Source organism: Macadamia integrifolia, chromosome 11 (assembly GCF_013358625.1).
Source record: "Macadamia integrifolia cultivar HAES 741 chromosome 11, SCU_Mint_v3, whole genome shotgun sequence".
Classification (NCBI taxonomy): domain Eukaryota; kingdom Viridiplantae; phylum Streptophyta; class Magnoliopsida; order Proteales; family Proteaceae; genus Macadamia; species Macadamia integrifolia.
In genome coordinates this window covers 11,426,797-11,452,702 of record NC_056567.1, presented here as the reverse complement: position 1 = coordinate 11,452,702, position 25,906 = coordinate 11,426,797, and the positions used below count along the sequence as shown (strand labels likewise).

General features: G+C 45.7%; 1 protein-coding gene across 1 annotated transcript in view; it reads left to right on the top strand.

Annotated features, from left to right (window-relative positions):
* Window positions 1–586: 586 nt before the first annotated feature.
* The window catches only part of LOC122092913, a 71,876-nt gene continuing 46,556 nt past the window's right edge, over window positions 587–25,906 (top strand). The window contains exons 1-3 of the mRNA XM_042663215.1: window positions 587–1,521; window positions 1,609–1,976; window positions 2,106–2,682. Coding sequence (XP_042519149.1) covers window positions 587–1,521; window positions 1,609–1,976; window positions 2,106–2,682 — 1,880 coding nt within the window. The remainder of the gene's footprint in view (window positions 1,522–1,608; window positions 1,977–2,105; window positions 2,683–25,906) is intronic.

Genomic DNA, 25,906 nt, shown 5'->3' with positions numbered 1-25,906 from the left:
AGGGTTCATTGAGGTGGCGAGGTATACTGAATGGTTGGCAAATGTCGTAGTTGTACCAAAGAAGGATGGTTGAATCAGGGTATGTGTGGATTATAGGGACATTAATAGGGCGAGCCCCAAAGATAATTTTCCCTTACCACACATCGATCTTTTAGTGGATAATACTACGGGGCATGCGCTTCTATCATTCATGGATGGGTTTTCTGGTTACAATCAGATCCAAATGAATCCCAAAGATAAAGACAAGACGTCCTTCACTACGGATTGGGGCACTTATAGATACAGGGTGATGCCTTTTGGTTTGAAGAATGCAGGTGCTACCTACTAAAGGGCCGCTACCACTATCTTGCATGATTTGATACACAAAGAAGTGGAGGTGTATGTAGATGACAAGATTGTCAAGTCGATTAATCTAGAAGGGCACTTTAAGGCTTTGAGGGTTTTCTTTGAGAGGATCAAGGATTTCAAACTGAGACTAAACCCACAAAAATGTGTATTTGGGGTGACAAATGGTGTGCTTTTGGGGTTTATGGTAAGTGAGAGAGGCATTGAGATTGACAAATCCAAAATCAAAGCAATAACAGAAATGTCACCTCCTCAAACGGAGAAGGAAATTCGAGGGTTTTTAGGAAGGATCCAATACATTAGTTGGTTCATTTCTCAACTAACAGCCATATGTGAACCGATCTTCAAATTACTGAAAAAGGATCAACCTAAGAGGTGGAATCCTCAATGCAAATTGGCTTTTGATCGCATCAATAGCTACCTGGTAAACCCACCAATCCTCATTCCCCCTACTCCCGGAAGGCCATTGTTGTTGTATCTCTCTGTATTAGAAACCTCCATGGGATCGATGGTGGCTCAGCATGGTCCAGATGGGCATATAGAGCAAGCAATTTATTACCTTAGTAAGAATTTCACAGACTATGAGACAAGGTACACAACCCTGGAGAAGACTTGTGCAGCTTGGGTTTGGGCAACAAGGAGGTTGAGACATTACATGTTGACCTATTCAGTCTTTTTAGTAGCCAGAATGGATCCCATCAAGTATCTTTTTGAGAAACCCGTGTTGACGAGCAAATTAGCACGTTGGTTATTGCTCTTAGCGGAGTTCGACATTGTGTATGTCACCCAGAAGTCCATCAAGGGTAGTGTCATCGTTGAACATCTATCCGCACATCCAGTTGTTGATACGAGGCCTTTGAATGATATATTTTCAGATGAAGATGTAGTTTCTGTTGAGGTTGAAAATGAGGTTGGCATTTGGCAAATGTTCTTTGATGGAGCTGCCAATCACAAAGGTTGTGGAGCCGGAGTTCTACTTATAACTCCTGAAGGGTTGAACATGCCCATGGCATATAGGTTGGACTTCGAGTGCACCAACAACAAGGCCGAGTATGAAGCTTGCCTCATGGGATTGAAAGTAGCCATCTCTATTGGGGTCAAAAGATTAGAAGTATATGGAGATTCGTCAATTGTCATATGCCAAGTCCAAGGCAAGTGGAAAACAAAGGAGGAAAAGTTAAAACCATACCAAGGGTGTGTAGAGTCTCTAATGAAGCAGTTCACAGAAATTAGTTTTGACTATTTCCAAAGGGACAATAACAGGTTTGCCGATGCTTTGGCTACTCTCGCATCGATGGTTGATTTTGGTCCGGGTGAGCAAATACAACCATTCATTATAGATCGGAGAGATCATCCTTCACATCAAGGCTTTGTCAATGCCCTGACAGTAGATGGTAGGCCTTGGTTTGCCCATATTGTGGATTTTATCAGAGAGGGGAAGTACCCTGCAGATGCTACCCAAGGAGATAAAAGGTTCCTGAGGCGTTATGCCACCCAATTCATATTACACGAAGATATTTTATACAAGCGATCTTTTGATGGTGTACAACTGGTGTGCGTGGATGAAGATCAAGCACAGACAATCTTGGAGCAAGTACATCAGGGAATCTGTGGCCCTCACATGAATGCCCGTATGTTGGCTAAGAAAATTCTCCGCTTAGGGTATTTTTGGAATACACTAGAAGCCGATTGCACAGAATTTGTGAAGAAGTGCCACAAATGTTAGATTTTTGCCAACCTCATCCATGTGCCCCCAACAGAATTGCACACGCTGAGTTCTCCGTGGCCTTTTTCCACTTGGGGTATCGATGTGATCGGAAAAATTAACCCCAAAGCTTCGAACGGGCATGAGTTTGTGTTGGTAGCTATTGATTACTTCACCAAATGGGTAGAGGCTCAGTCATACGCAAAACTCACAGTGGCAAAGGTAGCCAAATTTTTACAAGAACATATCATTTGCCGACATGGGATGCCCCATGAGGTGATTTCTGACCAAGGTCAACATTTTAGGGGCAAGGCACAGGAGTTGTGTGACCAATTCAGGATTGCAAGGCACAGGTCTTCTCCTTATCGCCCTCAAACCAATGGAGCGGTTGAAGCGGCAAACAAAAACATGAAGGTCATACTCCAGAAGATGGCTGATAGGAACAATGATTGGGCTGACAAATTACCTTATGCCTTATGGGCTTATCGGACTTCTATTAGAACTCCAATTGGGGCAACTCCGTACTCTTTAGTCTACGGGATGGAAGCAGTCCTCCCGGTTAAGCTAGAGGTCCCCTCTCTTAGAATTCTCATGGAGAGTCATATTCCAGAAGCGGATTGGCTCAAGTCAAGGTACGAGGAGTTGAACCTCATTGATGAAAAAAGGATGAAGGCAATGGACAACATGAAGAAGTATCAACTGCGAATTACAAGGGCTTTCAAAAAAAAAGTCCACCCACATTCCTAGGAAGTTGGAGATTTGGTTTTAAAGGAGCAGAGAGCACCCATTCATGAACCAAGGGGCAAGTTTAGGCCAAACTGGAGTGGCCCTTTTGTGGTGAAGGAAATCCTCCCGAGGAAGGCTCTACGTGTAATACCCTACTTCTTAAACCCGGTCTGATTACTCGGTTGACATGGTTTAACTATGCAGGACCCGAACATGAGAGAGTTAGAGCAGGCTCCTTATGGACTATGATGGCAAGGGTGACCTTAAACACTGGCTGGCCCGACAAGTCCGAGCCAGTGCCAGAAGAGACGGGAGTACCCAAGCCGAGTACATGCACCTATCATAAGGCCGTGTACGGATAAAGCAGGTAATGTAGCCGTATATTAAGGTGTATATGTATATTACATCGTATGCCGGGGGTGGGGTTCGCGCCGAGGCCCAAACTCTGTCAAAATCCTAAGTTTTGGCCCTCAGGTGGGCGGACAGGTGGGCGCACCCACCCACCTGAGTGACCCATCCATGTGAACTATTTAGTTACTTAAGAAGTATATATATAGCATTTATGATTTTCTTTTCTTTTCATTTATAACACTCGTACGTTGGTGAGGATAGTAAAGAGGAGCGAGAAAAGAAAGGGAAGAAGAAGGGAAGAGAAGGAAGAGGAAGAAGAGAAGGATTTCAGCGGCACCAAAGCTTGATCTTCCCATTTCGGCGCCAGAAGAGTGATCTTCGACACTAGATCTACATTTAGAGGTAAGCAAGGTGTGGTTCCTTAAACATTCACCATACCCAAGTAAAACCCTTGATTCGAGTAGGGTTTCTTGAGATCTTGTAAATCCCCTTTGAGATGATGAATCTAAGGTTTAATAGATGATTTATGTGTGGATCTTGAAGGATTTGAAGGGGTATTGACAAGGTGGGAGAAGCATTGTGGGTTTCAAGTGATTTTGAGGGTTTGAAGGTGTTCTTGAGCAAAGAAGGTAAGATGGTTTCCCATCACTTGAATCTAACCTAGATCTAGGTTAGAACCATCCTATAAGACTTTGAAAGTGTGAAGAATGGGTTGGGAAAAGACCCCATTTGAATCCCCAAAGAATGGAGGAAGTTGGGAAGAAACAACAGGTTTCCCACCAAGACCGGTAGGCCAAACCGGCGGGCCATCTGGCCCACCTGTGGGCACCCGCTTGAGAGGGCAGGGCCTTCGGGCACGACCAACAGGCCAGACCGGTGGGCCAACCTGCCCGTCGGTCCAAACCGGTGGGCCAGACTAGTGGGCCAGACCAATGGGCTGTCTGACCCACCTGTGAGGCCCCGAATGTGATTCTTACGTTTGATTGGACCCAAATCGGATGTGTGACCTTCTTTTAATGTTCTAAACATGATTTTGTCATCGAATCTCATTAATTTTGGTCCAAAATGGTGAAGTACTAACCCCTCTCAATCATGTTAGGTTCACCAAATCCTACACTTTTCGCACCGGATCTCACTCGTACCGAACGGGAATCCTTGTACACTACAGGTAAGTGGGGAGAGGACATTTGGCCTTGTTTCAAGGCATTGTTTGGCATTCATTTAAATGTATCTAGTCTAGTCATGCCATCATGAATATGATATGTAGATTAGTCATCCTCACATTGTTATGCATGTGTGTTATGTTACTTTCTAAATGCCAAGTGATGAGATGCTTATGTGATGAATGTGACATCATTGTGCATAATGCATTAATAGACTAGATGCCATAGTCGACTTGGACACAAATGCATTGGTGGCCTGTGGTATGGGATGCGGTGGCACTATGCAATCGTACTATTGTCATATAGGAGCATGCGGTTTAGGATTTTCACCATCCCATGCTACGACCCTTACCAACAGGGGTTGAGGTGTTGGGTTACCATTTGGAGGGAAGTAGTGGTCGCGGTTGTCGGGTCACTGTGGCGGTTAGACATAACGCCCGGCTGGTCATTACGACAGTCGGCAACCCCGGTGGTATATTCAAGAGGGCCAATCGTACTGCTTTTAAATTGCTGGAGTCAGCACCTTTAAATTTCGGTCATTTATATTTCTGTTGAGAGCCGGTGGTTGGCATGTTTTTACTTTTCTGAGTACTCACGGTGGGCCTTCTCCGACAGGCCTATGGGCGTATCGCGGGATGGAATTCGTGGCTCGTACCTGGAGTATACGCGCACTGTGGCTGTAGTATCACTAAACCGAAGACTTAGTAATGTTGCTTAGGTGGATGTGATTTAAAATGTAATGCATGCCATGTAGTGCATATGATTGTGTTTTGATGTGTGGACTGCTGTGTGGTCCATCTTACCACTTACTGAGCTAGTGAGCTCATCCCACGGGTACCCCTTTTTTAGATGATTTTGTAGGTCATACATCTGAGGAGCACGAGGTGGATCCCACAGTCGAGTTCCCTGAAGAGGACTGGTGGGCTCCTGAGGAGTTAGAGCACGGCACTGACTACTCGTGTGAGAGTTGTGCTGCGGGACCGCAGTTCTGATGTCGAGTTGAGCTCCACTTTTGAGGCCGAGCTGAGCTCTACCATGTGATGCCGATCTGGGCTCAACCCTTGATGCAGAGCTGAGCTCTAGCCTTTGATACCAAGCCGATCTGTGTACTCTGATTATTTTGATGGTTTCCTTTATGTACTTGATATGTGAATTGTACTTTTATTTTGTAAATATCATGCCTTCGGGCCCACATGTATATAACTATTGTATCATAATTCGGGTATCAAGTATTATGGGAACATTCACAGGTAAACCTAGTCTTCCACTGATCTGATAAGTTTTTATTAGTTGTGTGTATGCTGTGGTGGAATACAGTATCAGATGATCCTGGCAGGTTTGGGTTAACTGGTGTTAACCCGGTCACTGGCCCGGTTCAGTGTGAACGGGGTGTGACAACGGTGCTATCAAAGCGTGATGCTCTGCTCCACTCACAGCATACCATTAGAATCTTGTAGAATCTATAATAGGGAAATGGGGTTGGGTTAATGTAAAAGCTTTAAAGAGTCAAAGCCAAAGAAAGAAGTATTAAAAAGGGTTGCATTTAGATGTTGCATTCATGGCATGCGTGAGAGTAGATAAAAAGTAACAAGTTGATGTTATAACCTATCGAGTACTAGTTTGACGAAATTTTGGCAACATAACGGCGTAAAATGGGATTTTCAAAAATTTTTCACACAAACACCTGATAAATAATATATTTATATATGACAATGATCAAAAGTAGCAAAATACACCACAACTAAACTACACAAGTATTCAACATATGAATTCACCACAAAAATCGCTTTCAAAATATATTATTCCACAAATGATTCCAGTTACAGTGAAAATACAAGGAATGAGAAGAAATGAAATATACAACAAGGTCCACAAAAAGGAAAATAGATAAAAAGCTGGTGTGGGCGAGCTAAGCCCTCACTGGTCATCGTCATCGTCATCAATGATCACCACGTTCGCCGGAGGCCTAGAGTTGACGTCGAGGCGGTGGTCGTAGTAGTCAAACCTCACGTTTACTAGCCGTACGACCCTCCGTAGTTAGCCAAAATCTACTGACATGGCGTTGGCCGTGGTGCTCAAGTCCTGACCCAGTTGGAGAAAGGAGTTCTCCAAAGTAGCCTGCCTCTCCAGGATGCGTTCCTCCCTAGAAGCACTCTCGTCCAGCCTTCTCAGTAGCTGAACTTGGCCATCCTGCAAGGCCCGCATGGTGGACATCATGCCCTTGAAGTCGTATACACCACTCCCAGGTGGTGGGGCTCTAGGCTGTGAGGCTGCAACTTTGGAGGAACCAGGATCGGGGCCTCTCGACTCCTGAGGCGCCTCCTCAGGGATGTCACCACCCACCAGATCATTCTCCTCGTCCTGAGGAACATAGTCCTCATCCTCCTCGCTGGACTCCTCCTCCATATGGACATCCTCCCTTAGGGGTAGCCCTCCTATCCCTACCTCTCTGAGCTCCTGCTCTCGGAGGTGTATCCATAAGGGTATGGAGACCCATCCTCAGGAGGTTACCCCTGTCGAACCTATCAGCCGGAGTCTTCCCCTCCTCGCCACTCAGGTCCACCCCGAAGAACTCAAAGATCCTAGTGAGGATCCTTCCATAGGGGAATCCTCCATCCTTAGGGTGGGAAGTATGGTGCTCCATCGTCTTGATAATGATGTATGGCAGGCACAAGTGCTCGACACCTCCCTCTATGGCCGTGTAGATGCAGAAAGTGATGAAGGCCGCCATGAAACCCACCTGGTTCCAATGACCTCCTCTAGGGAGCAGGTTGAACTGGACCAAACGGGAAAATAAACGAACCTCGGGGTAGAAGGATGTCTTGGACTCCGAACGGGTACTGCTGCCGCAGATGGTCTCGTAGATGAAGTCCGGCATCTCCAAGCTCATGAATGGTCCCAGAGGCTTACTCCTAGGAGGACTGTAGTATTAGTTCCTAGCTGCTGATATGCCCAAGATACAGGCCAAGGTATCCACGGTCAGCTGGATGTCTACCTCCTTCACCAAGCTGACAATGGTGTACTCCCCGTACGGATAAGAAACCTTCAAGTTACAGTAGAACCGACGGACTAGCTACTCGTAGCATGGACTGTCTACATGGAGGATAGACTCCCAGCCCAGTGCTGAGAACCTCTCCTGAAGCCGAGCCTTGTGGAAGTCATCGACTACCACGGTCTTCTCCATCATCACCGACCTCTTCAGGAAAGTCGGCCATTTGGCTGCTGCCTCTGCACTATAGAAGAGCTCCTCATTATAGTCTGAAGGGTCAGATCGGGTAGGTCTGGGTCTCCCTATACGAGGGGCTGAAGAGTTGGTTTCCGCACTCTTCCGCTTAGAAGCGGTAGTCTTACGTCGAACGCCAGAAGAAGAGGGTCCCTTGCCGGTGCGAGAAGACATCCTGGCAAGAAGAAAAGAAAGCAGGGTGAGTAAGGAAAGGAAAATGACAGCAGTAAAGGAGAGCCCCAAAACTCAAATTTCTCGCAAAATGGAAAAAGCGACAAGCTAGGAATGATAGGGAGCCTATGAACGAGATGCACGGTAAGTGACAAAGCGGAGTCTTGATAAAACAACAACATGATAGCAAGGAGCATATGTAACATGAGAGGATTCGATTTCAATGCGCAAATTCATTCATAATGGAGTAAAACTTGAAACTATAGCTCTAAGATGGAAATGCCATGGTAGCGGGATCATGAATGTACAAAAACATACCCTAATAGACTATGGAGGTCCACAAAGACCAAGTATGTGATGAAAATCAAGGAAACCCAATACAAAGGAGGGGTTTTTCATGGGGAGACATGGGGATTCCAAGCATAAGAGAAATTTCATGAATTCTATAGCATGTTAAGCACAAATCAAGTGTAATGCATCACAAATGAATCATTAATTGGAGAAAAAGAGCGAGAATTGAAGAAATCCCCAAATTTGGGAAAACTTGGGCACGATTTGGGGTTTTTCTCCAAATGGGGAGATAAATCCTAATGAACTAGAAATAACCACAAGAGAAACATCACAATCACATGGCAACACTATTCTATGGATAGGAATATGGAAAGAAAGCCTAAATTAAAGCCTACACATGAATCTACCCCCAAATGAAAATTCTGAGAAACCTGAAGAAGAAACTTACTTAGAAGTGGGAGATGTGAATCTTCTCAAAAGCGCCGGGTTGATGAGTAGAACCACGAGTGGAAGCGCCGAGGAGACCTCCAAGATCGCCCAAGGGAGAGAGGGAGAGAGAGAAAGAGGAAAGGAAGGAGGTAAAACAGAACAGGGCCTGTGGGGTCCTATTCGGGTTTTTACTTGGCCAGGACTGGCGGGTCGACCAGTGGGCCACCCTGCCCACCGGTGTCACCCACAGGTTTGAGGTTTTGGGACCAGTGGGCAGACCGACGGGCCCCTACCCGCCGGTGTAGCCGACCAGTTGTGGAAATTGGGAAAATTTTGAATTTTATTTTATTTTATTACTAATATGATTATATTGATTATTATTATTATTATTATTATTCCTATATAAATGTGTAATGGTCAAGTGGGACCATTGACATACTTGTTAGGGCATTGGCCCTATATCTTAGAATTAAGTTGCGGTTAATTGCAGACTATCATACACTGCAATACCCTATGTGATGGCATATAATTGTGTGTCGAAATCAATTCTACGGTGTTTAACCAATATGGTGTGTGATATGTTCCAGGTACGGGGATAAGATGGTACGTACTAGATTTGGTCGCAATGCCCGGGGTACCTCACTTGGTCCTCGTCCGGTCGGTCGACCACTGAATCCCAGGGGGTCCCGCTCTGTGGGGCAATTCTCACCTCCACCTTTAGAGACCCTTGGTCAGGGTGGGGCACATGGGGACCCACTTATGACTACACTCCCGGACCCTCCACCAGTTATTACTCCGGGAGATGTTGCTACCATAATTCAGCAGTCACAACAGGCTTTTCAGCAACAAATGGTTCAGCAACAGCAAGCATTTATGACTGCTATTCAGGAACAATTGGACCTTTCTCAATCGGGTCAACCTCCTCGGGTACTCACTCCACAAGACCTGCCTGTAGGGTCAGGAACGGGACCACAAGTGGGGGGTACACTTCCAATTCCACCATTCAGTATTCCTCAGTATGGGGTGCCTCCTCCATACTCTTACTATCCGGCTTATGCTCCTAACTTCCCATTGATGAATAGTACATCGAAGGTAGTGGAGTCATTCAAGAGGAACTTACCACCTGTATTCTCTAAGGTGGGGAGTGATCCTCTGGAACCAAACCAATGGATCCAAGAACTAGAGAAAATATTTGAGGTGCTTGAGTGCACGGACGCACAGTAACTCATTTGTGCTGGGTTGCAACTCAAGAAGGAGGTAAATTCTTGGTGGCAAGCCTCCAAGCCCATATTGCTGGCTGCCCATCCAGAACCCACCTGGGAACAGTTCAAGGTGTTGTTCTTGGACAACCATTATCCACGCAGCTTCAAAGACCGCAAGGAGACTGAGTTTATGGCTTTAACTCAAGGAGGTAAGACTGTCCTTGAGTACCAACAACAATTTGAGAGCTTGTTCCATTTTGCCCCAAGGCATATGCGGACAGCTGAAGAGAAGGCTGCAAGGTTCCTAAAGGGCCTAAAAGCATCCATCGGGTCTGTACTTAAGGTCTTGGATTTGACTGACTATCGCCAGATTGTGTAGAAGGCCAAGACCATGGAGGATAAGCAAAAGGGAGAACAGTCCCTCACCCTGGGCTGTGGAAAAGAACGAACCCATTTCTGGATATGGGAAACTCCTTCAAGGCATACCGCGGATCGTACAATTCTGGGCCTATGTATAGGCAGCCCTATAGGCCATCTAGCTACCCTCCTAGACCAGCTGGTGGTTTGGGCTCCACATCTTTTCACCCGAACACTAGTGCGGCACCTACAGCTCCAAGGCCACCTCGACCTCCATCTGCAACGGGTCAAGTGCAGAGGGGCCCCGCCCCAGTTCTGACATCTCAGATTCGTTGCTTCAACTGCCATTCATATGGGCATTATGCAAAAGACTGTCAGGTCAGACCAACCTTTCCCTCCAGTCAGCCCTCCGCATTTTGACCTCCCTTAACTCGGGGAAGTCAACCCCAGGGAAGGATGTATGCTCTATCAGCTGAGGAAGCTGAGGCCAGTACAGAAGTAGTAGCAGGTACATTTTAAATTAAGAATTTCCTTATGTTAAATATTGATGACCTGCTGAAATTATATGCATTATTACACTAGGTATCCTACCCATATCAGGCATACTAGCCTATGTTTTATTCGATTCAGGAGCTACTCATTCATTCGCATCTAAGAGATTTGCAGAGAAACTTGGGATGTCACCCAGGATCCTAGATCACGGAATGATTGTTAGTATGCCTATAGGTAAAGTTACACAGTTGAAGGAGGTGTATGGGCTGTGCCCAGTGGAGATTAGTGGGAAGAATTTTGAGGCACAACTCATTAAGTTCAATATGCAGAATTTTGATGTTATACTGGGTATGGATTGGTTGTCGGCTCATCGAGCTAATGTGATGTGTGCTGAAAAGCTGATTAGGGTATGAATTGGTATACCGAGCAGATAAAATGAAACGGGTGAGGAAGGTCCTTGTCTCTGCTCTTCAAGCGGTAAAATTGCTAGAAAGTGGATGTCAGGGTTACTTAGCATCGGTACTTGATGTTGATGCAAGAATTTCACCTCTAGAAGAGGTAAAGGTGGTTAAAGAGTTTCCCGACGTTTTCCCAGATGATCTGATGCATTTACCACCTGATAGAGAGTTGGAGTTTGCCATAGACTTGACTCCTGGAGCAGCTCCAGTATCTAAGGCTCCATACAAGATGGCACCAGCTGAATTGAAGGAGTTGCAGATGCAGCTACAGGAATTATTAGAAAAGGGGTTTATTCGCCCAAGTGTTTCACCTTGGGGTGCCTCGGTGTTGTTTATCAAGAAGAAGGATGGTAGTTTGTGTATGTACATAGATTACCGGGAGTTGAATAAGCTAACCATTAAGAACCGGTATCCATTGCCATGCATTGATGATTTATTTGATCAGTTGCAGGGAGCCAGGGTATTTTCAAAGATAGACCTTCGGTCCGGCTATTATCAGCTCAAGATAAAGAGCAATGATATACCCAAAACAACATTTAGGACTCGATATGGTCACTATGAGTTCCTAGTGTTATCTTTCGGGTTAACCAATGCACCGGCAGTATTCATGGATCTAATGAATCGAGTATTTTAGGATGTGCTCGATAAATGGGTAATTGTTTTTATTGACGACATCTTGATCTACTCCAAGACCGAAGAGGAGCACACTCAACACTTGAGAATGGTGTTACAGAGGTTGAGAGAACAACAGTTGTTTGCCAAGTACAGCAAGTGTGAATTCTGGCTTCAACAAGTTGGATTCCTGGGGCACGTAGTGTTTAAGGCCAAAATCGAAGTAGATCCTGATAAGATGAGAGCAATAGTGGAATGGGAAAGCCCTAAGAATGTCACTGAAATTAGAAGCTTCTTGGGTTTGGCTGGATACTACACTACCGGCGTTTCATTGAGAATTTCGCCCGAATCTCAGCACCAATGACTAAATTAACCAAAAAGGGTGTGAAGTTCGACTGGGCAGAGGAATGTGAGAAGAGTTTCCAGGAATTAAAGAAGAGGTTGGTGTTTGCCCCTGTGTTGACCATCCCTGAAGGCACAGGTGGAATGACAGTCTACACTGATGCTTCCAAAGTTGGTTTGGGTTGCATTCTCATGCAACGCGGTAAAGTAATAGCATATGTATCCCGACAACTAAAGGAGTATGAGAAGAACTACCCCACTCATGACTTAGAACTAGCCGCAATCATTTTTGCCCTTAAGATCTGGTGACATTATTTGTGTGGGGAGAAGTGTGAGATATACAGTGATCACAAAAGTCTGAAGTACTTCTTCACCCAGAAGGATCTGAACATGAGACAGAGGGGATGGCTTGAGCTCATGAAGGATTATGATTGTGACATTCAGTATCATCCCGGCAAGGCAAATGTAGTGGTAGATGCGTTGAGTCGGAAGGCACAGACTGTGTCACTCTCATGCTTAGCAATCAGCCCACCACTCGTGCAAGAGGCGATGCTAATGGATGAAGCCCTCTTGTATGAAGGAGCAACCTTAGAATTGAAACGTCAACCAGAAAACCTTAAATGGTTGTCCTTGACGGCTCTACAGGTGCATCCGGCTATTAGGCAAGAGGTAATAATGAAACAACCTTTGGATCCTAAATTGCAGCGGATCAGAGTTAAGGTTCAAGATCAAATAATGAACGACCCAAATTTTGTTTTACCCAGTGATGGGGTGTTGATGTTTCAAGGCAGATTGTGTGTACCCGATGATTTGGATATACAAGACAAGATAGTGTGAGATGCACATAGCTCCGAGTACTCACTTCACCCAGGAAGTACCAAGATGTACAAAGACCTCAAACAAAATTACTGGTGGCCAAGCATGAAAGTCACAATAGCTCTGTATGTGGCAACTTGTCTCACATGCCAGAAAGTAAAACCTGCGAGGCATCGACCTTATGGTACTCTTCAGCCACTCCCAGTACCAGAATGGAAGTGGGAGAGGATTACAATGGACTTCATCACTAGACTACCATGTACACCTAAGGGAATGGACACGATATGGGTAATCGTTGATCGGCTTACCAAGACTGCTCATTTCATTCCCATCAAGACCAAGTTCTCCATGGCCAAACTAGCATAACTTTACATGGACAACATAGTGCGCTTACATGGAGTGCCAGTGAGCATTGTTTCAGATAGGGACCCAAGGTTCACTTCCAGATTTTGGAAAAGCTTACAGCATGCCTTGGGATCGTAGTTGAATTTGAGTACTGCCTTCCACCCACAGACGGATGGTCAGTCGGAGCGAACCATACAGATATTAGAGGACATGCTCAGGGCATGTACAATGGAGATGAGTGGCAATTGGGAAGAATATATACCTCTTATGGAGTTTTCCTGTAACCACAGCTACCAAGCTACAATTGGGATGGCTCCGTATAAGGCATTATATGGCAGGAAGTGCAGAACTCCCTTGTATTGGGATGAGGTAGGTGAACGTCGAATGTTAGGACCTGAGATGATACAGATGACTTGTGACAAAGTCGACGTTATTCGAGAACGGATTAAAGCAGCTCAGTCCCGTCAAAAGAGCTATGTGGACACCCGCAGAAAAAGACATTGAGTTTCAGCCAGGAGAAAAGGTATTTCTCAAGATCTCTCCTACTAAAGGGTTGCAAAGGTTTCACAGAAAGGGGAAGTTGAGCCCAAGATACATTGGACCATTTGAGATCTTATCCCGAGTTGGCTCAGTAGCCTACATGCTTGCTCTGCCACCTTCACTCGGGGATGTTCATAATGTATTCCATGTATCCATGCTGAAGCGATACGTTCATGATCCCTCTCATGTATTACCCATGGAGCCAGAATACCTTGAAGTTGACATGACCTATACAGAGCAGCCAGCTGAAATTTTGGACCGAAAGGTGAAAACCCTTCGCAACCGCTCCATTTCCTATGTAAAGGTGCGATGGGCTAATCATTCACTTGAAGAAGCGTCTTAGGAGAAAGAGGATGAAATGCAAGCCAAGTACCCTCATCTTTTTGATCAACCAGGTATGCAATTTTGAGGACAAAATTTTTTAAAAGGGGGGGTAAATGTAATACCCTACTTCTTAAACCTAGTCTGATTACTCGGTTGACCCGGTTTAACTATGTAGGACCCAAATCAGAGAGAGTTAGAGCGGGCTCCTTATGGACTATGATGGCAAGGGTGACCTTAAACACCGGCTGGCCCGACAAGTCCGAGCCAGTGCCAGAAGAGACGGGAGTACCCAAGCCGGGTACATGCACCTATCATAAGGCCATGTACGGATAAAGCAGGTAATGTAGCCGTATATTAAGGTGTATACTTATATTACATCGTATGCTGGGGGTGGGGTTCGCGCTAAGGCCCAAACTCTGTCAAAATCCTAAGTTTTGGCCCTCAGGTGGGCAGACAGGTGGGCAGACAGGTGGGCGCACCCACCCACCTGAGTGACCCATCCATGTGAACTATTAACTTACTTAAGAAGTATATATATAGCATTTATAATTTTCTTTTCTTTTCATTTATGACACTCGTACGTTGGTGAGGATAGTAAAGAGGAGAGAGAAAAAAAAGGGAAGAAGAAGGGAAGAGAAGGAAGAGGAAGAGGAGAAGGATTTCAGCGGTGCCGAAGCTTGATCTTCCCATTCTGGCGCCAGAAGAGTGATCTTCGACACTAGATCTACATTTAGAGGTAAGCAAGGTGTGGTTCCTAAAACATTCACCATACCCAAGTAAAACCCTTGATTCGCGTAGGGTTTCTTGAGATCTTGTAAATCCCCTTTGAGATGATGAATCTAAGGTTTAATACATTATTTATGTGTTGATCTTGAAGGATTTGAAGAGGTATTGACAAGGTGGGAGAAGCATTGTGGGTTTGAAGTGATTTTAAGGGTTTGAAGGTGTTCTTGAGCAAAGAAGGTAAGATGGTTTCCCATCACTTGAATCTAACCTAGATCTAGGTTAGAACCATCCTATAAGACTTTAAAAGTGTGAAAAATGGATTGGAAAAATCCCCCATTTGAATCCCCAAAGAATGGAGGAAGTTGGGAAGAAACAGCAGGTTTCCCGCCAAGACCGGTGGGCCAAACCGGTGGGCCATCTGGCCCGCCTGTGGGCACCCTCCTAAGAGGGCAGAGCCTTCGGGCACAATTGACGGGCCAGACTGGAGGGCCAACCGGTAGGCCACTCTACCCTCAGGTCTTAGCAGGGCCCCCTGGCCCAACCAGTGGGCTAGACCGATGGGCCAACCGGTGGGCCAACCTGCCTGTCGGTCCAGACCGGTGGGCCAGACAGGTGGGCTGTCTGACCCACCTGTGAGGCCTCGAATGTGATTCTTACGTCCGATTGGACCCAAATCGGACGTGCGACCTTCTTTTAATGTTTTAAAAATGATTTTTTCATTGGATCTCGTTAATTTTGGTCTAAAATGGTGAAGTACTAACCCCGCTCAATCATGTTAGGTTCACCAAATCCTACACGTTTCGCACCGGATCTCACCCATACCGAACGGGAATCCTTGTACACTACAGGTATATGGGGAGAGGACATTTGGCCTTGTTTCAAGGCATTGTTTGGCATTCATTTAAATGTATCTAGTCTAGTCATGCCATCATGAATATGATATGTAGATTAGTCATCCTCACATTGTTATGCATGTGTATTATGTTACTTTCTAAATGCCAAGTGATGAGATGCTTATGTGATGAATGTGACATCATTGTGCATAATGCATTAATAGACTAGATGCCGTAGTCGGCTTGGACATGAATGCATTGGTGGCCCATGGTATGGGACGCGGTGGCAGTATACAATCGTACTATTGTCATATAGGAGCATGCGGTTTAGGATTTTCACCATCCCGTGCTACGACGCTTCCCAACAGGGGTTGAGGTGTTGGGTTACCATTTGGGGGGAAGCAGTGGTCGCGGTTGTCGGGTCACTGTGGCGGTTAGACATAACGCCCGGTGGGTCATTAGGATAGTCGGTAACCCCGGTGGTATATTCAAGAGGGCCAATCGTACTGCTTTTAAATTGCTGGAGTTAGCACCTTTAAATTTCAGTCATTTACATTTCTGTTGAGAGCCGGTGGTCGGCATGTCTTTACTTTTCTGAGTACTCACGGTGGGCCTTCTCCGACAGCCCTATGGGCGTATCGCGGGATGGAGTTCACGGCTCGTACCCGGAGTATACGCGCACTGTGGCTGTAGTATCACTAAACCGAAGACTTAGTAATGTTGCTTAGGTGGATGTGATTTAAAATGTAATGCATGGCATGTAGTGCATATGATTGTGTTTTGATGTGTGGACTGCTGTGTGGTCCATCTTACCACTTACTGAGCTAGTGAGCTCATCCCACGGGTACCCCTTTTTTAGATGATTTTGTAGGTCATACATCTGAGGAGCACGGGGTGGATCCCACAGTCGAGTTCCCTGAAGAGGACTAGTGGGCCCCTGAGGAGTTAGAGCACGGCACTGACTGCTCGTGTGAGAGTTGTGCTGCGGGAACACAGTTCTGATGCCGAGCTGAGCTCCACTTTTGAGGCCGAGCTGAGCACTACCATGTGATGCCAAGTTGGGCTCAACCCTTGATGCTTAGCTGAGCTCTAGCCTTTGATACCGAGCCGATCTGTGTACTCTGATTATTTTGATGGTTTCCTTTATGTACTTGATATGTGAATTGTACTTTTATTTTGTAAATATCATGCCTTCGGGCCCACATGTATATAACTATTGTATCACAATTCGGGTATCAAGTATTATGGGAACATTCACAGGTAAAGCTAGTCTTCCGCTGATCTAATAAGTTTTTATTAGTTGTGTGTATGTTGTGGTGGAATAAAGTATCAGATGATCCTGGCAGGTTTGGGTTAACTGGTGTTAACCCGGTCACTGGCCCGGTTCAGTGTGAATGGGGTGTGACAATGGTGCTATCAGAGCGTGATGTTCTGCTCCACTCACAGCATACCATTAGAATCTCGTAGAATCTATAATAGGGAAATGGGGTTGGGTTAATGTAAAAGCTTTAAAGAGTAAAATCCAACGAAAGAAGTATTAAAAAGGGTTGCATTTAGATGTTGCATTCATGGCATGCGTGAGAGTAGATAAAAAGTAATAAGTTGATGTTATAACCTATCGAGTACTAGTTTGACGAAATTTCGGCAGCATAACGGTGTAAAATGGGATTTCCAAAATTTTTTCACACAAACACCTGATAAACAATATATTTATATATGACAATGATCAAAAGTAGCAAAATACACCACAACTAAACTACACAAGTATTCACCACAAAAATCGCTTTTAAAATATATTATTCCACAAATGATTCCAGTTACAGTGCAAATACAAGGAATGAGAAGAAATGAAATATACAACAAGGTCCACAAAAATGAAAATAGATAAAAAGCTGGTGTGGGCGAGCTAAGCCCTCACTGGTCATCGTCGTCGTCATCAATGATCACCACGTTCGCCGGAGGCCTAGAGTTGACGTCGAGGCGGTGGTCGTAGTAGTCAAACCTCACGTTTACTAGCCGTACGACCTTCCATAGTCAGCCAAAATCTATTGACATGGCATTGGCCGTGGTGCTCAAGTCCTGGCCCAGTTGGAGAAAGGAGTTCTCCAAAGTAGCCTGCCTCTCTAGGATGCGTTCCTCCCTAGAAGCACTCTCATCCAGCCTTCTCAGTAGCTGAACTTGGCCATCCTGCAAGGCCCGCATGGTGGACATCATGCCCTCGAAGTCGTATGCACCACTCCTAGGTGGTGGGGCTCTAGGCTGTGAGGCTGCAGCTTTGGAGGAACCAGGATCGGGGCCTCTCGACTCCTGAGGCGCCTCCTCAGGGATGTCACCACCCACCAGATCATCCTCCTCGTCCTGAGGAACATAGTCCTCATCCTCCTCCATGTGGACATCCTCCCTAGGGGCAGCCCTCCTATCCCTACCTCTCTGAGCTCCTGCTCTCGGAGGTGTATCCATAAGGGTATGGAGACCCATCCTCAGGAGGTTACCCCTGTCGAACCTATCAGCCGGAGTCTTCCCCTCCTCGCCACTTAGGTCCACCCCGAAGAACTCAAAGATCCTAGTGAGGATCCTGCCATAGGGGAATCCTCCATCCTCAGGGTGGGAAGTATGGTGCTCCATCGTCTTGAGAATGATGTACGGTAGGCACAAGTGCTCGACACATCCCTCTACGGTTGTGTAGATGCAGAAAGCGATGAAGGTCGCCATGAAACCCACCTGGTTCCAATGACCTCCTTTGGGGAGCAGGTTGAACTGGACCAAATGGGCGAATAAACGAACCTCGGGGTAGAAGGATGTCTCGAACTCCGGACGGGTACTGCTGCCGCAGATGGTCTCATAGATGAAGTCCGGCGTCTCCAAGCTCATGAATGCTCCCAGAGGCTTACTCCTGGGAGGACTGTAGTATCGGTGCCCAGCTGCCGATATGCCCAAGATACTGGCCAAGGTATCCACCGTTAGCTGGATGTCTACCCCCTTCACCAAGCTGACTATGGTGTACTCCTCGTACGGATAAGAAACCTCCAAGTTGCAGTAGAACCGGTGGACTAGCTGCTCGTAGCATGGATGGTCTATGTGGAGGATAGACTCCTAGCCCAGTGCTGAGAACCTCTCTTGAAGCTGAGCCTTGTGGAAGTCGTCGACTACCACGGTCTTCTCCATCATCACTGACCTCTTCAGGAAAATCAGCCAGTTGGTTGCTGCCTCTACACTATGAAAGAGCTCCTCGTCATATTTTGAAGGGTCTGACCGGGCAGGTCCGGGTCTCCCTGTGCGGGGGGCTGAAGAGCTAGTTCCCGCACTCTTCCGCTTAGAAGCGGTAGTCTTACATCGAACGTTAGAGGAAGAGGGTCCCTTGCCGGTGCGAGATGACATCTTGGCAAGAAAAGAGGAAAGCAGGGTGAGTAAAGAAAGGAAAAATTACAGCAGTAAAGGGGAGCCCCAAAACCCAAATTCTCACAAAATGGAAAAGGCGACAAGCTAGGAATGATAGGGAACATATGGACATGATGCACGGTAAGTGACAAAGCGGGGTCATGATAAAACAGCAAAATGATGGCAAGGAGCATATGTAACATGAGAGGATTCGATTTCAATGCGCAAATTCATTCACAATGGAGTAAAACTTGAAACTATAGGTCTAAGACGGAATTGCCATGGTAGCGGGATCATGAATATACAAAAACATACTCTAATAGACTATGGAGGTCCACAAATACTAAGGATGTGATGAAAATCAAGGAAACCCAATACAAAAGAGGGGTTTTTCATGGGGAGACATGGAGATTCCAAGCAAAAGAGACATTTCACGAATTCTATAGCATGTTAAGCACAAATCAAGTGTAATGTATCACAAATGAATCATTAATTGGAGAAAAAGAGCGAGAATTGAAGAAATCCCCAAATTAGGAAAACTAGGGCACGATTTGGGGTTTTTTCTCAAAATGGGGAGATAAAATCCTAATAAACTACAAATGACCACAAGAGAAGCATCACAATCACATGGAAATGCTATTCTATGGAAAGAAATAAGGAAAGAAAGCCTAGGTTAAAGTCTACACATGGATTTACCCCCAAGTGAAAATTCTGAGGAAAAAAGAGAAGGAGAACTTACTTGGAAGTGGGAGATGTGAATCTTCTAAAATGCGCCGGGTTGATGAGTGGAACCGCGAGTGGAAGCGCCGAGGAGACCTCCAAGATCGCCCAAGGAAGAGAGGGTGAGAGAGAAAGAGGAAAGGAAGGAGGTAAGACAGAACAGGGCCTGTAGGGCCCTGTTCACTATTTTACTCGGCCAGGACCGACGGGCCCCCCTGCCCGCCGGTGTCACCCACCGGTTTGAGGTACTGGGACCGGTGGGCCGACCGGCGGGCCCTTACCCGCCGGTGCAGCCCATCGATTGTGGAAATTTGGGAAAAATTGAATTTTTTTATTATATTACTAATATGATTATATTGATTATTATTATTATTATTATTCCTATATTAATGTATTATGGTCAAGTGGGACCATTGACATACCTGTTGGGGCATTGGCCCTGTATCTTGGAATTAAGTTACGGTTAATTGCAGACTATCATACACTACAATACCTTATGTGATGGCATATAATTGTGTGCTGAAATCAATTCTACGGTGTTTAACCAATATGGTGTGTGATATGTTCCAGGTACAGGGATACGATGATATACTAGATCCGGTAGCAATGCCCGAGGTACCTCGCTGGGTCCTCGTCCGGTCGGTCGACCACTGAATCCCAGGAGGTCCCGCTCTGTGGGGCAAACCTCACCTCCACTACCTCCAGAGACCCTTGGTCAGGGTGGGGCACATGGGGACCCACCTATGACTACACTCCCGAACCCTCCACCGGTCATTACTCCGGGAGATGTTGCCACTATAATTCAACAGTCACAACAGGCTTTTCAGCAATAAATGCTTCAGCAACAGTAAGCATTTATGACTGCTATTCAGCAACAATTGGACCTTTCTCAATCGGGTCATCCTCCCCGGGTACTTACTCCACAGGACCCGCCTGTAGGGTCGGGGATGGGACCACAAGTGGGAGGTACACCTCCAATCCCACCATTCAGTGTTCCTCAGTATGGGATGCCTCCTCCATACTCTTACTATCCGGCTTATGCTCCTAACTTCCCGCCGACAAATAATACGTCAAGGGTAGTGGAGTCATTCAAGAGGTACTTACCACCTGTATTCTCTAAGGTGGGGAGTGATCCTCTGGAACCGAACCAATGGATCCAAGAACTAGAGAAAATATTTGAGGTGCTTGAGTGCACGGACGCACAGAAACTCATTTGTGCTGGGTTACAACTCAAGAAGGAGGTAAATTCTTGGTGGCAAGCCTCCAAGCCCATATTGCTGGCTGCCTATCCATAACCCACTTGGGAACAGTTCAAGGAGTTGTTCTTGGACAACAATTATCCGTGCAGCTTTAGAGACCGCAAGGAGACTGAGTTTATGGCTTTAACTCAAGGAGGTAAGACTGTCTTTGAGTACCAACAACAATTCGAGAGTTTGTTCCATTTTGCCCCAAGGCATATGAGGACAGCTGAAGAGAAGGCCGCGAGGTTCCTAAAAGGCCTAAAAGCATCCATTGGGTCTGTACTTGAGGTCTTGGATTTGACTGACTATGGCCAGATTGTGCAGAAGGCCAAGACCATAGAGGATAAGCAAAGGGGAGAACAGTCCCTCACCCCTGGACTGTGGAAGAGAACAAACCCATTTCCAGATATGGAAAACTCCTCCAAGGCATACCGCGGATCGTACAGTGCTGGGCCTATGTATAGGCAGCCCTATAAGCCATCTAGGTACCCTCCTAGACCAGCTGGTGGTTCGAGTTTCACCTCTTTTCGCCTGAACACTGGCGCGGCACCTACAGCTCCAAGGCCACCTCGACCTCCATCTGCAACGGGTCAAGTGCAGAGGGGCCCCGCCCTAGTCCCGACATCTCAGATTCATTGCTTCAATTACCATTCATATGGGCATTATGCAAAAGACTATCGGGTCAGACCAGCCTTGCCCTCCTGTCAGCCCTCTGCGTACCGACCTTCCTTAGCTCGGGGGAATCAACCGCAGGGAAGGATGTATGCTCTATCAACCGAGGAAGCTGAGGCCAGTACAGAAGTAGTAGCAGGTGCATTTTAAATTAAGAAATTTATTATGATTAATATTGATGACCTGCTGAAATTATATGCATTGTTACATTAGGTATCCTACCCATATCAGGCATACCAGCCTATGTTTTATTCGATTTAGGAACTACTCATTCATTCGCATCGAAGAGATTTGCAGAGAAACTTGGGATGTCACCTAGGATCCTAGATCACGGGATGATTGTTAGTATGCCTACGGGTAAAGTTACATAGTTGAAGGAGGTATATGGGCCGTGCCCAATGGAAATTAGTGGGAAGAACTTTGATGCACAACTCATTAAGTTTAATATGCAGAATTTTGATGTTATACTGGGTATGGATTGGTTTTCGGCTCATCGAGCTAATGTGATCTGTGTTGAAAAGCTGATTAGGGTGATAGATGACGAAGGGAAAGAATTAGTATACCAAGCAGATAAAATGAAACGGGTGAGGAAGGTCCTTGTCTCCGCTCTTCAAGCGGTAAAATTGCTAGAAAATGGATGTCAGGGTTACTTAGCATCGGTACTTGATGTTGATGCAAGGATTCCACCTCTAGAAAGGTAAAGGTGGTTAAAGAGTTTCCCGACGTTTTCCCAGATGATCTGATGCATTTACCACCTGATAGAGAGTTGGAGTTTGCCATAGATTTGACTCCTGGAGCAGCTCCAGTATCTAAGGCTCTATACAGGATGGCACCAACTGAATTGAAGGAGTTGCAGATGCAGTTGCAGGAACTATTGGAAAAAGGGTTTATTCGCCTAAGTGTTTCACCTTGGGGTGCCCCAATGTTGTTTGTCAAGAAGAAAGATGGCAGCCTGCGTATGTGCATAGATTACCGGGAGTTGAATAAGCTAACCATTAAAAACCGGTATCCATTACCACGTATTGATGATTTATTTGACCAGTTGCAGGGTGCCAGGGTATTTTCAAAGATAGACCTTCGATCAGGCTATTATCAGCTCAAGATAAAGAGCAGTGATATACCCAAAACAACATTTAGGACTCGGTATGGTCACTATGAGTTCCTAGTGTTATCTTTCGGATTAACCAATGCACCAGCAGCATTCATGGATCTAATGAATCGAGTATTTCAGGATGCGCTCGATAAATGGGTAATTATTTTTATTGACGACATCTTGATCTACTCCAAGACCGAAGAGGAGCACACTCAACACTTGAGAATGGTTTTACAGAGGTTGAGAGAACAACAGCTGTTTGCCAAGTACAACAAGTGTGAATTCTGGCTTGAATAAGTTGGATTCTTGGGACACGTAGTGTCTAAATCCGGAATCGAAGTGGATCCTGATAAGGTGAAAGCAGTAGTGGAATGGAAAAGCCCCAAGAATGTCACTAAAATTAGAAGCTTCTTGGGTTTGGCTGGATACTACCGGCGTTTCATCGAGAATTTCACCCGAATCTCAGCACCAATGACCAGATTAACCAAAAAGGGTGTGAAATTCGACTGGGCAGAGGAATGTGAGAGGAGTTTCTAGGAATTGAAGAAGAGGTTGGTGTCGGCCCCTGTGTTGACCATCCCTGAAGGCACAGGTGGAATGACAGTCTACACTGATGCTTCCAAAGTTGGTTTGGGTTGCGTTCTCATACAGCGCGGTAAAGTAATAGCGTATACATCCCGATAACTAAAGGAGTATGAGAAGAACTACCCCACTCATGACTTAGAACTAGCCGCAGTCATTTTTGCCCTTAAGATTTGGTGACATTATTTGTATGGGGAGAAGTGTGAGATATATAGTGATCACAGAAGTCTGAAGTACTTCTTCACCCAGAAGGATTTGAACATGAGACAGAGGAGATGGCTTGAGCTCATGAAGGATTATGACTGCGACATTCAGTATCATCCCGGTAAGGTAAATGTAGTGGCAGATGCGTTGAGTCGGAAGGCACAGACTATGTCACTCTCATGCTTAGCAGTCAGCCCACCACTCATACAAGAGGCGATGCTAATGGATGAAGCCCTCTTGTATGAAGGAGCAACCTTAGACTTGGAACGTCAACCAGAAAACCTTAAATGGTTGACTATATCCTTGACGGCTCTACAAATGCATCCGACTATTAGGCAAGAGGTGATAATGAAACAACCTTTGGATCCTGAATTGCAGCGGATCAGAGTTAAGGTTCAAGATCAAACAATGAACGACCTAGATTTTGTTTTAGCCAGTGATGGGGCATTGATGTTTCGAGACAGACTGTGTGTACCCGATGATTTGGATATACAAGATAAGATAGTGCGAGAAGCACATAGCTCTGAGTACTCACTTCACCCAGGAAGTACCAAGATGTACAAGGACCTCAAACAAAATTACTGGTGGCCAAGCATGAAAGTCACAATAGCTCTGTATGTGGCGACTTGTCTCACGTGCCAGAAAGTAAAAGCTGCGAGGCATCGACCTTATGGTACTCTTCAGCCACTCCCAGTACCATAATGGAAGTGGGAGAGGATCACAATGGACTTCGTCATCGGACTACCATGTACACCTAAGGGAATGGACGAGATATGGGTGATCGTTGATCGGCTTACCATGACTGCTCATTTCATTCCCATCAAGACCAAGTTCTCCATGGCCAAACAAGCACAACTTTACATGGACAACATAGTGCGCTTACATGGAGTGCCAGTGAGCATTGTTTCAGATAGGGACCCAAGGTTCACTTCCAGATTTTGGAAAAGCTTACAGCATGCCTTGGGATCACAGCTGAATTTGAGTACGACTTTCCACCCACAGACTGATGGTCAGTCGGAGCGAACCATACAGATATTAGAGAACATGCTCAGGGCATGTACAATGGAGATGAGTGGCAGTTGGGAAGAATATATACCTCTTATGGAGTTTGCCTATAACAACAGTTACCAAGCTACAATTGGGATGGCTCTGTATGAGGCATTATAGGGCAGGAAGTGTAGAACTCTTTTGTATTGGGATGAGGTAGGCGAACGTCGAATGTTAGGACCTGAGATGATATAGATGACTTGTGACAAAGTCGACGTTATTCGAGAACGGATTAAAGCAGCTCAGTCCCGACAAAAGAGCTATGCAGACACCCGCAGAAAAGACATTGAATTTCAGCCAGGAGAAAAGGTATTTCTCAAGATCTCTCCTACTAAAGGGTTGCAAAGGTTTCACAGAAAGGGGAAATTGAGCCCAAGATACATTAGACCATTTGAGATCTTAGCCTGGGTTGGCTCAGTAGCCTACATGCTTGCTCTGCCACCTTCACTTGGGGATGTTAATAATGTATTCCATGTATCCATACTGAAGTGATACGTTCATAACCCCTCTCATGTATTACCCGTGGAGCCAGAATACCTTGAAGCTAACATGACCTATACAGAGCAGCCAGCTGAAATTTTGGACCGAAAGGTGAAAACCCTTCGCAACCGCTCCATTTCCTATGTAAAGGTGCGATGGGCAAATCATTCACTTGAAGAAGTGTCTTGGGAGAAAGAGGATGAAATGCAAGCCAAGTACCCTCATCTTTTTTATCAACCAAGTACGCAATTTCGAGGATGAAATTTTTCAGAAGGGGGGGCGTAAATGTAATACCCTACTTCTTAAACCCGGTCTGATTACACGGTTGACCCGGTTTAACTATGTAGGACCCGAACCGGAGAGAGTTAGAGCGGGCTCCTTATGGACTATGATGGCAAGGGTGACCTTAAACACCGGCTGACCCGACAAGTCCGAGCCAGTGCCAGAAGAGACGGGAGTACCCAAGCCATGTACATGCACCTACCATAAGGCCATGTATGGATAAATCAGGTATTGTAACCGTATATTAAGGTATATACGTATAATACATCGTATGCCAGGGGTGGGGTTCACGCCGAGGCCCGAACTCTGTCAAAATCCCAAGTTTTGGCCCTCAGGTGGGCAGACAGGTGGGCGAACAGGTGGGCGCACCCACCCACCTGAGTGACCCATCCATGTGAACTATTTAGTTATTTAAGAAGTAGATATATAGCATTTATGATTTTCTTTTATTTTCATTTATGACACTCGTACGTTGGTGAGGATAGTAAAGAGGAGAGAGAAAAGAAAGGGGAGAAGAAGGGAAGAGAAGGTAGAGGAAGAAGAGAAAGATTTCAGCGGCGCCGAAGCTTGATCTTCCCATTCCGGCACCGGAAGAGTGATCTTCAACTCTAGATCTACATTTAGAGGTAAGCAAAGTTGGGTTCCTTGAACATTCACCATACCCAAGCATAAACCCTTGATTCGAGTAGGGTTTCTTGAGATCTTGTAAATCCCCTTTGAAATGATGAATCTAAGGTTTAATAGATGATTTATGTG